Source organism: Scyliorhinus torazame, unplaced genomic scaffold (assembly GCF_047496885.1).
Source record: "Scyliorhinus torazame isolate Kashiwa2021f unplaced genomic scaffold, sScyTor2.1 scaffold_598, whole genome shotgun sequence".
Classification (NCBI taxonomy): Eukaryota; Metazoa; Chordata; class Chondrichthyes; order Carcharhiniformes; family Scyliorhinidae; genus Scyliorhinus; species Scyliorhinus torazame.
The window spans coordinates 55,746-65,923 of record NW_027308325.1 but is presented as its reverse complement, the minus strand read 5'-3'; the positions used below and the strand labels follow the sequence as shown (position 1 = coordinate 65,923).

The following is a 10,178-nucleotide window of genomic DNA, read 5'->3' as shown; positions in this document are numbered from 1 at the left end:
TCCTTCTCTATGCTCCTCATTGTTTTATAGACCTCTATAAGATCACACCTAAGCCTCCTACGCTCAGGGAAAAAAGTCCCAGCCTCTCCTTATAACTCAGACCATCAAGTCCTCGCAGCATCCTGGTAAATCTCTTTGCACTCTTTTGTGTTTAACATTATTCTTTCTATAATAAGGTGACCAGAACTGAACACAGTATTCCATGTCCGGTCTTACCAATGTCTTGTCCAATTTCAATAAGACATCCCGACTCCGGTATTCAATATTCTAACCAATAAAACCGAGCATACTGACTGCCTTCTTCACCACCCTGTCCACCTGCGACTCCACCTTCAAGGAGCTGTGAACCTGTACTCCTAGATCTCTTTGTTCTGTAACTCTCCCCAACTCCCTACCATTAACTGAGCAGGTCTTGCCCTGATTTGATTAATTTCCCTAACAACTCTGGTTGACAGTAGTATAGGCAGCATCTGCAGAGGGTACAACAGTCTGTGCAACACATTTTAATGAAGGGGATCCTCACTCACCATGAAATCGGAACAGCCGACCACCGGTCCAGGTCCCACCTAATAGTCACCATCAGCTGTGGAAAGTTGGCCCCATAAAGCCGTCATTGATCGGTTTGGGCTGGTTTAGCTCAGTGGGCTAGACAGCTGGTTTGACATAAACATAGAACAAACAGTGCAGAAGGAGGTCATTCAGCCCATTGAGTCTGCACCGACCCACTTAAGCCCTCACTTCCACCCTATCCCCGTAACTCAATAACCCCTCCTAACCTTTTTGGTCACGCAGGGCAATGTATCATGGCTAATCCACCTAACCGGCACGTCTTTGGACTGTGGAAGTAAGTCGGAGCACCCGAGGAAACCCAAGCAGACACGGGGAGAACGTGCAGACTCCGCACAGACAATGACCCAGCGGGGAATGGAACCTGGGACCCTGGCGCTGTGAAGCCACAGTGCTATCCACTTGTGCCACCGTGCTGCCCCTAGGCTGCAGAACAAAGGTCCTTTGTCAAACAGGCCAAGTATTTGCTCGGCTTATTCCCAAACTCGTACAACTTCGATCTCACTAACTTTCAACTTTTCTTGACCTGCTGAGTAAATAGGGAGTTCAAAGCCACTCTTGCTGCGTGAACCTCCTTCAGCAATAGCTTACTCGGACCCTCCATACGATTCTCTTTGACCGTCGCCAAACAAACCTCCAGAAGCTGCTGGTTCTCCAGCATCCTGCACCTTTTATTAGCAGTGTAAGAAATGATCAGCCCCCGAGCATAAACTGTAAATGTCTCCAACAAAATGGAGAAGGAAATACAAGGAGTCGAGTTAACCAAAAGGAAGAACTCAAACTCTTCCCGAAAGTGCATAATAAATGAACTCAGGGAGGCTCCAAACCTCCACATTCTCGACCTGGGGGTGAGCTCTCGAGCAAAAACTCCAGACAAACGGGGGAAGGTCCATGATTATGATGCTCCCTGTGGTGCAAGTGGACACCAGGTGTAGGATCGTCCTCTACACAAAAAAAGTTGTCGATTCTCGTCTGACATTGCTGTGGGGCTGGAAAGAATGTAAAATCTCTGCTCCTCAGGTGCAAAGTGCTCTAAACATCCACATAACCCACCTCCTCACGGTTATGATCCCGGACCAGACCCCAACAGTGGCTCGGATACTGGGCACAAACCCCAATATTTTATTTGTATTTTGTCAGACTGTGAGGAAAGGATACCTCACTCCAGGAGTGATTTCACACAAAATAGGGCCATGCTATGTGAAAACAAACTTTATTATTGACACAATATTCAAAGATATAACAGCACAGCAGAAAACAGCTGACAATTAGCCCTTAAACAATGCTAATCAATACAGTGAATACAGTAACCCTTAACTGCTACCTTTATTCCCACTCAAACAACAAAAACACCATGTCAGCTCTCAATCCACCGTTAAACACAGTTAGCCCTCAGCAATACCTGCTTTACACAGATGTTCTTTGAGGAAAGAGAGCTCTTGTGTCACCGCTTTAAAGACAAGATCTCAAACCTGTCAGAACCATGAAGAAACTTGGGAAGCTGTTTCAGCTTGTTTCAGCTCGCCTTCGAATGACACTCTTTTGAACTGCTTGGAAAGAAACTGCTAATCTAGCTGCAGACATATATTTTCAACTGAACGGAGATGCTTGACCTCTGCTCACATCTTGAACTAATTCTCAACTAAAACACAGCTTTGCTGCAAAAAGCCTGAAACCGTGGCTCCTCCCAGTACTGTCATCATCTTACCAAGCTGAAATCTAATTAACTCCACAGGGAATCCCCTTCATCCAAACATCATTCCATTAGCCCACACTTTTTACGATGCTTTAATTACACCTCTGGATGCAAAACTTAGTTGTCCTTCAAAAAGAATAAATTTAGAGTACCCAATTCTTTTTTTTCCAATTAAGGGGCAATTTAGCGTGGCCAATTCACCGACCCTGCACATCGTTTTACATTGTGCGGGTGAGACCCACGCAGACACAGGGAGAATGTGCAGACTCCACATGGACAGTGACACGGGGCCAGGATCGAACCCAGGTCCTCGGCACTGAGGGGCAGCAGTGCTAACCACTGCGCCACCGTGCTGCCCCCAGCAATGAATTTAAAGACAATGTGGTGAAGCTTTGGGATTCTCTACCCCAGAGGACTGTGGAGCCTCAGTCATCAAGTATTTTTAGACCGAGAGTGATAGGTTTCTCGATATTGAAGATATCGAGGGATATGGGGGATAGTGTGGGAAAATGGTGCTGAGGTAGATCGGCCAATGATCTCATTGAATGGTCGAGTAGGCTTGATGGGCTGAATGGCCGACTGACTGCAGCTCCTATTTGTTATGATCTGTGTCCAGGACAGGAAGCAGTGAGCAGGGATCTGTCAGTCAGCCTGAATCAGCACCTTCAGGAGAATTGGGAGGGTGAATATTAGATACAGCAGAGTGAGAATGGAGGGAGAGCGTGGGGGTAGAGATTTACAGCTTTTGGGGAACGAGAGAGGAAAGACTTTCATAGAAATTAAAATAATCTGTTCTGAATTTCTCTCCTGGACTGACTGTGATGTCTTTTGTAAACTCCAAAGGAGAGGATTTACAGACAGAAATCTCAAACATCACGTCTGGATCTGACAGAGACACTCGGTTCATCGGCCATTAAATCTAGAAGGAGAAATGTTTGCCCGGCCTGTTGACTTCAACAAAGTTTAAACATCAGTGTGACTGGAAAAGCACCGAGACACACACACCCGAGTGAGAGTGTTCCAGAGCACTGACTGTGGAAAGAGCTTCAACCAGTTACACAGCCTGAAAAATCATCACACCGTTCACAGCGGGGAGAGTCCGTACACGTATTCTGTGTGTGGACGAGGCTTCAACTGATTATCCAACCTGGAGAGACACGAGGAGACCCAAAACATGGAGAAACCGTGGAAATGTGAGGACTGTGGGAAGGGATACAGATCCCCATCTGTGCTGGAAGTTCACCGACGCATTCACACTGGAGAGAGACCGTTCACCTGCTCTCCGTGTGGGAAGGGATTCACTGAAATATCCAATCTGAGGAAACATCAGCGAGTTCACACTGGGGAGAAGCCGTTTATCTGCTCTCAGTGTGAGAAGGGATTCACTGACTCAAGCACCCTGCAGAGACACCAGCGAGTTCACACTGGGGAGAAGCCGTTCACCTGCTCTCAGTGTGGGAAGGGATTCACTACTTCATCGAGCCTGCTGAAACACCAGTTTGTTCACACTGGGGAGAGGCCGTTCACCTGCTCTCAGTGTGGGAAGGGATTCTGTGTTTCCACGTCCCTGCTGAGACACCAACAAGTTCACAATTGATTAGTGATGGATTCTGCTGTTATTGTGTCTGCTTCAATTACATTTAGGACTGCATTTTGTTCTCTCTTTTTCTCTCTCAGGGAATGTGAGACAGGAAAAGTGATGCAACTGTGGTGAAGAAGAAAAGTTAAAGATTCCATTCGATCAGAGGAAGCGGATCATAAAGTGGCCAAATAGTAGTGAGCCTGAGGATTGGGAACTTACTTTAGAATTCAGCAAAGGAGGACCAAGAAACTGATAAAAGAGAAAATAGAACCTGGACTTGCACAAACTGACCATACGGGGGAGGTTAGGTGGATTGGCCATGATAAATTGCCCTTCGTGTTGGATGGGGTTACTGGGTTATGGAGGTGTTGACCTTGGGTAGGGTGCTCTTTCCAAGAGCCGGTGCAGACTCGATGGGCCGAATGGCCTCCTTCTGCACTGTAAATTCTATGATAATCATGGGAGGGGACTTTAATACAGTTATTGATCCAGGCCTGGACCGGTCATGCTCGAGAACAGGCAAGGTGCCAGCTATGGCAAAGGAACTGAAAGGGTTCATGGAGCAGATGGGGGGGGGGGGGGGGGTTATCCATGGAGATTTAGGCAGCCGAGGGTGAAGGAGTTTTCTTTCTCCTCCCACGTACATAAGGTATACTCTCAGATCGATTTTCTTGTTGTTTCCATTTATTGTTTTCAATTGGTGATTTGCAGCAACTGAAGGGAAAGGAAGTGAATCCAGGGAGGGTGCAGATTCTGGAAAGCTTGGCCCTGATCTCTCTCTCTCTCTCTGAAAGACATTGACACCCTTTGCTCCCTCAGCTTGACACATTTATTTGTCTGGCTAAAAGGATGGTCTCTTTCCTAATGTTCACAATTAAAGGGCTGGTTTCCCCAGGAGATGACGGACATTTAAGGGGACAGTAAACAGGGCAAATCCAACTCAGCCAATTACTTCTCTGTAGGTCTACTGTCCATCATCAGCAAAGTGATGGAAGGAGTCATCAAAGTTGCTATTAAGTGGCAATTATTCTGCAATAACCTGCTCCTGGATGCTCAGTTTGGGTTCCGCCAGGGTCACTCAGCTCCTGACCTCATTACAGCCTTAGTTGAAACTTGGACGAAAGAGTTGAATGCCAGAAGTGAGGTGAGAGTAACTGCCCTTGAAATCAATGCAGCATTTGACCATGTTAGGCAACAAGGAGCCCTAGCTAAATTGGAGTCACAAGTGCCAGGCAATGAGCATCTCCGGACAAGAGAGGATCTAACCACCACCCCGTGACATTCAGTGGCATTTTCATCGCTGAATCCCCCACAACCAACATCCTGGGGGTTACCATTGATCAAAACTGAACTGGACTAGCCATATTAATACTGTAGCTCCCAGGGAAGGTCCAAGGCTGGGAATCCTACGGTGAGTAACACACCACCTGATGTCCCAAAGCCTGTCCACCAGACATCTACAAGCACAAGTCAGGAGTGTAATGGAATACGCTCCACTTTGCTGGATGAGTGCAGCTCCAACAACAAGATGCTCAACACTATCCAGGACAAAGCAGCCTGATTGTTTGCATCGCCTTCCACAAACATTCAAACCGTCCACCACCGACAAACAGTAGCAGCTGTGTATACCATCTACAAGATATACTGCAATAAATCATAAAGGTTCCTCAGACAGCACCTTCCAAACCCACAACCACCACCATCTAGAAGGACAAGAGCAGCAGATACCTGGGAACCTCACTACCTGGAGGTTCGTTTCCAAGTTATACACCACCCTGACTTGGAAATATATTGCCGTTCCTTCACTGTCCTTGGGGCAACATCCTGGAATTCCCTCCCTAACAGCACACGGGATGTAGGGAAGCATGGTGAAGCAGTGGTTAGCGCTGCTGCCTCACGGTGCCGAGGTTCCAGGTTCGATCCCGACTCTGGGTCACTGTCCGTGTGCAGTTTGCACACTCTCCCCTTGTTTGTGTGGGTTTCGCCCCCACAACCCAAAGATGTGCAGGGTAGGTGGATTGGCCACGCTACATTGCCCCTTAATTGGAAAAAAATGAATTGGGTACTTTAAATTTATAAAAAACAAATTATAAAGAAAAAAAACCAGCACAGGGGATGTACCTACACCTCAAGGACTGCAGCAGTTCAAGAAGGCAACTCACCACTACTTCGGAAGGCTAACTGGGGATGGGCAATAAATGCTGGCCTGACCAGCATTGTCCACATCCCGTAAATTAATTTTAAAAAATTTAATAATGGACAGAGATATGTCTAGTGTTGTTATATGGTATGTATTATATATATTGTTGATGGTTCTGTAATAAAATACATGTATTATTATTTCTAGTTTTGCAAATAGTACTGTACCTACATTATATATTTCCAGTCATACAGTCATTGCAGCACTGACAGAATCCATTTGGGAACTCAAGTCAATGCCGAGTCTCTGTACAGCAATCCAGTCAGTCCCATTCCCCCTCGATATCCCTGTTCCCCTGCAAGTTTATTTTCTTCAAACGACTATCCTATTTTATTTTAAATTATTGATCATCTCGACTTCTACAACCCTTGTGGGCAGTGAGTTCCCTGTCATGACCACTCCATGACTAAATAAAATTCTTCCTCAGAATTTCCCTATCACTAATCAGTAAATGTACTTATATGGAGATTCTCTACTCTTGTACAGGTTTTAGTGAGTTTAGATTTGTTGATCAGCACCTTCAGGAAAATTGGGAGGAAAAGTAAGTGAATACAGTCTGTATATTACACACACTTTTCATCCAGTAATATAGACATTTCAGGTCTCTGTGTCCAGGACAGGAAGCAGTGAGCATGGATCTGTCAATCAGCCTGAATCAGCACCTTCAGGAGAATTGGGAGGGTGAACATTAGATGCAGCAGAGTGAGAATGGAGGGAGAGTTTGTGGGATGGAGATTTAGAGCATTTCAGGGAAAGAGAGAGGAAAGAATGTTCGATAGAACCTAGAATTGTCTGTTCTGAGTTTCTATCCTGTCCTGACAATGATTACTCTTGTAAAATCTGTTTGCAGGCAGTTCGAACGAGAGGAGTTTGAGGCCAATATCTCAAACTAAATATCACGTCAAGAACTGACTGAGTCACTCAATTCTTGGGATCATCGGCCTTTGAATCTAGAAGGAGAAATGTTTGTCTATTCTGTCTGCTTCAAGAGATTTTAAACATCAGTGTGTCTGGAAAAGCACAGGGACACACATGCACACCCGTGTGAGACTGTTACAGAGCACTGACTGTGGAAAGAGCTTTAACCAGTGACACAGCCTGAAAAAATACTTCACCATTCAGAGCAGGGAGAGACTGTACAGGTGTTCTGTGTGTGGACGAGGCTTCAACTGATTGTCCAACGTGGTGAGACGCAAAATGACCCGGACCATGGGGAAACCATGGAAATGTGAGGATTGTGGGAAGGGATTCAGAGCCCCGTGCGAGCTGGAAAGGCATCAACGCAGTCACACCGGGGAGAGGCCATTCACCTGCCCTCAGTGTGAAAAGGGATTCGCTGACATTGGCAGCCTGCGGAAACATGAACGAGTTCACACTGGGGAGAGACCGTTCACCTGCTCTGACTGTGGGAAGGGATTCTCTCAGTTATCCAGCCTGCAGATCCACCAGCGAGTTCACACTGGAGAGAGGCCTTTCACCTGCTCTCAGTGTGAAAAGGGATTCACTGACATTGGCAGCATGCAGAGACATGAACGAGTTCACACTGGGGAGAGGCCATTCACCTGCTCTGACTGTGGGAAGGGATTCACTCAGTTGTCCAGCCTGCAGATCCACCAGCGAGTTCACGCTGGAGAGAGGCCTTTCGCCTGCTCTCAGTGTGAAAAGGGATTCACTAACATTAGCAACCTACGGAGACACGAACAAGTTCACACTGGAGAGAGGCCTTTCACCTGCTCTCAGTGTGAAAAGGGATTCACTGACATTGGCAACCTGCGGAGACACGAACGAGTTCACACTGGAGAGAGGCCGTTCACCTGCTCTGACTGTGGGAAGGGATTCACTCGGTTATCCCACCTGCAGACACACCAGCGAGTTCACACTGGAGAGAGGCCTTTCACCTGCTCTGACTGTGGGAAGGGATTCACTCGGTTATCCAGCCTGCAGAGACACCAGCAAGTTCACACCGGGTAGAAGCCATTCATCTGCAGTGTGTGTGATATGGGATTCACTCAATTATCCAGCCTGCTGAAACACAATGTCACTCATACCAAGAGCAGGCCCTTTAAATGCTCTGACTGCAGGAAGGGTTTCAAAAGCTCTCAGCTACTGATGTCCCACCAGCGCGTTCACTCTGAGGAGAGACCGTTCAGCTGCTCTCACTGCACAAAGAGCTTTAGAACCTCATCCAACCTGATGAAACACGAGCGAGGTCACACCGGGGAGAGCCCGTTCACCTCTCCGACTGGGAAAAGATTAACTCGGTCATCACTTGTTGAGCCACAATGTCACTCACAGCAATGAGAGACCCTTTAAATGCTCCGACTGTGGGAGTGGGTTTAAAAGCTCTCAGGTATTGATGTCCCACCAGCGTATTCACACTGAGGAGACACCGTTCAGCTGCTCTCACTGCACAAAGAGGTTTAGAACATCAGCCACACTGCGGAGACACCAGCGAGTTCACACTGGAAAGAAGCCATTCACCTGTTCTCACTGTGGGGAGGGATTCACTCAGTCGTTCAATAGGCTGAGACACCAAAGGGTTCACAAGTGATGACAAGTTAGATTCTGCTGTTATTCCTGCTGTTAATCACATCCAGGACAGAACCTGGAGTGGGTGGATGGGTTTGCCTCCTCTTCAACTCCCTCCCCGGGCCTACTTTCTGGCGTGGCCGGCCCCTGAACACCGACTCCATCTTGAGTCGGGGCGGCGTGCTAAAGAAGTCCCCTGTGCATGCACAGGATGGCACGGCCCAACTGCGCATGCGCAGGATTCAGCTGGCCCAACTGCGCGTGCATGCGGCGTGAACTACTCCAGCGCCGTGCTGGCCCCTATGGGGCCAGAATCGTACGTAACCGGGCCCGGTTTGCGACGGCATTCACGATGGCGCGAACTCTTGGGCCCAATATTGGAGAATCGCCCCCAAGATGTTCTGCATTAACCTTGCTTGTTGCTGAGGTTTTGCTACATTTTGTAAATGTTTGTGTTGTTAAGGCTGCAATACTTTTTCATTACTACATGTATTTGTAGAACAATTGTTTATTCATTACAAGGGCTTTTATACAACTTTTCTTGAAACAGTGTTAGATTCTGACACATATTAAGTTGCTGTACAGCAATTCTCATGTTTTTATCTGAAACAATGACTTAACCTTGTGGATGTTCCATTTTCTGTCTGTATGTATACTGAATTTAAGAATTATACTGCATCGATTCTTCAAGGTACCAATAAATCAGTGAAGCAATAAATCTGTAATCGATTAATGAGCCTCTTCCTTTGACCTAATGGAATCTTTAATTTTTCTTGTTAGCCACGGTTGCGTCACTTTTCCTGTTGGATTTTTGTTTCTTAAAGGAATCTATATTTTATGTAAATATGTGATAATTCCTTTACTGCGATTGTATCATTACACATTTTATTATAAGTTCCCATTCAACTGCAGACAACTTGCCCCTCATAGCTTGACAGTTTCCTTCTGAGACAGAACCATGTAACCACCAAAGCCTATCTTCATCTAAACCTGCATGCTTTGGGGTTCCAAACAGAAACAGGAACTATCTGTCATCTACCTTCCAAACACCCTTTCACTCTGTGATCCTTGTGAAATTTGAAGCCAAGTATTTGCCACAAGGCTCAAGAGCATCAGTCCACTGGAGGCAAAGTCGTGAGACCGGCCAGTCCAGCAGAATGAAATCCCTCCGACCCTCTCCATTGACCAACTGACAGAATGAACACAATGCTGTTCTGGGTGTAATTGAGAGTAGCAACAATAACAGCAGAATCCAACCCCTGTAATCACTTGTGACCTTGTTGGTGTCTCAGCAGGTACAAGGAAACACAGAATCCCTTCCCACATTGAGTGCAGGTGAATGCTCACTCCCCGGGGTGAACTGGCTGATGTCTCCGCAGGGTGGATAAATGTCTGAATCCCTTCCCACACTGAGAGCAGGTGAACGGCTTCTCCTCCGTGTGAACTCGGCGGTGGGACGTCAGGCTGGCTAATTGAATCTCTTCCCACACTGAGAGCAGTTCAATGGCCTCTCCCCAGTGTGAACCCTCTGGTGTGTCTGCAGGGTGAATGACTGACTGAATCCTTTCCCACACTGAGAGCAGCTGAATGGCCTCTCCCAGTGT

At 46.9% G+C, this 10,178-nt stretch overlaps 1 protein-coding gene and 1 pseudogene across 1 annotated transcript; both read left to right on the top strand.

Annotated features, from left to right (window-relative positions):
* LOC140406548 (uncharacterized) overlaps positions 1–4,371 on the top strand; it is a 57,192-nt pseudogene extending 52,821 nt beyond the window's left edge.
* Positions 4,372–6,901: 2,530 nt separating this feature from the next.
* On the top strand, positions 6,902–9,292 carry LOC140406545 (uncharacterized). The gene has a single exon (XM_072494547.1). It carries the CDS (start codon positions 7,243–7,245, stop codon positions 8,014–8,016), a length of 774 nt encoding a protein of 257 aa, XP_072350648.1. The 5' UTR covers positions 6,902–7,242; the 3' UTR covers positions 8,017–9,292.
* The last annotated feature ends 886 nt before the right edge of the window (positions 9,293–10,178 follow it).

What these genes read in the sequence shown, in the direction of transcription:
- LOC140406545 (XM_072494547.1), top strand. Translation starts at nt 7,243, where the DNA reads ATGACCCGGACCATGGGGAAACCATGGAAATGTGAGGATTGTGGGAAG.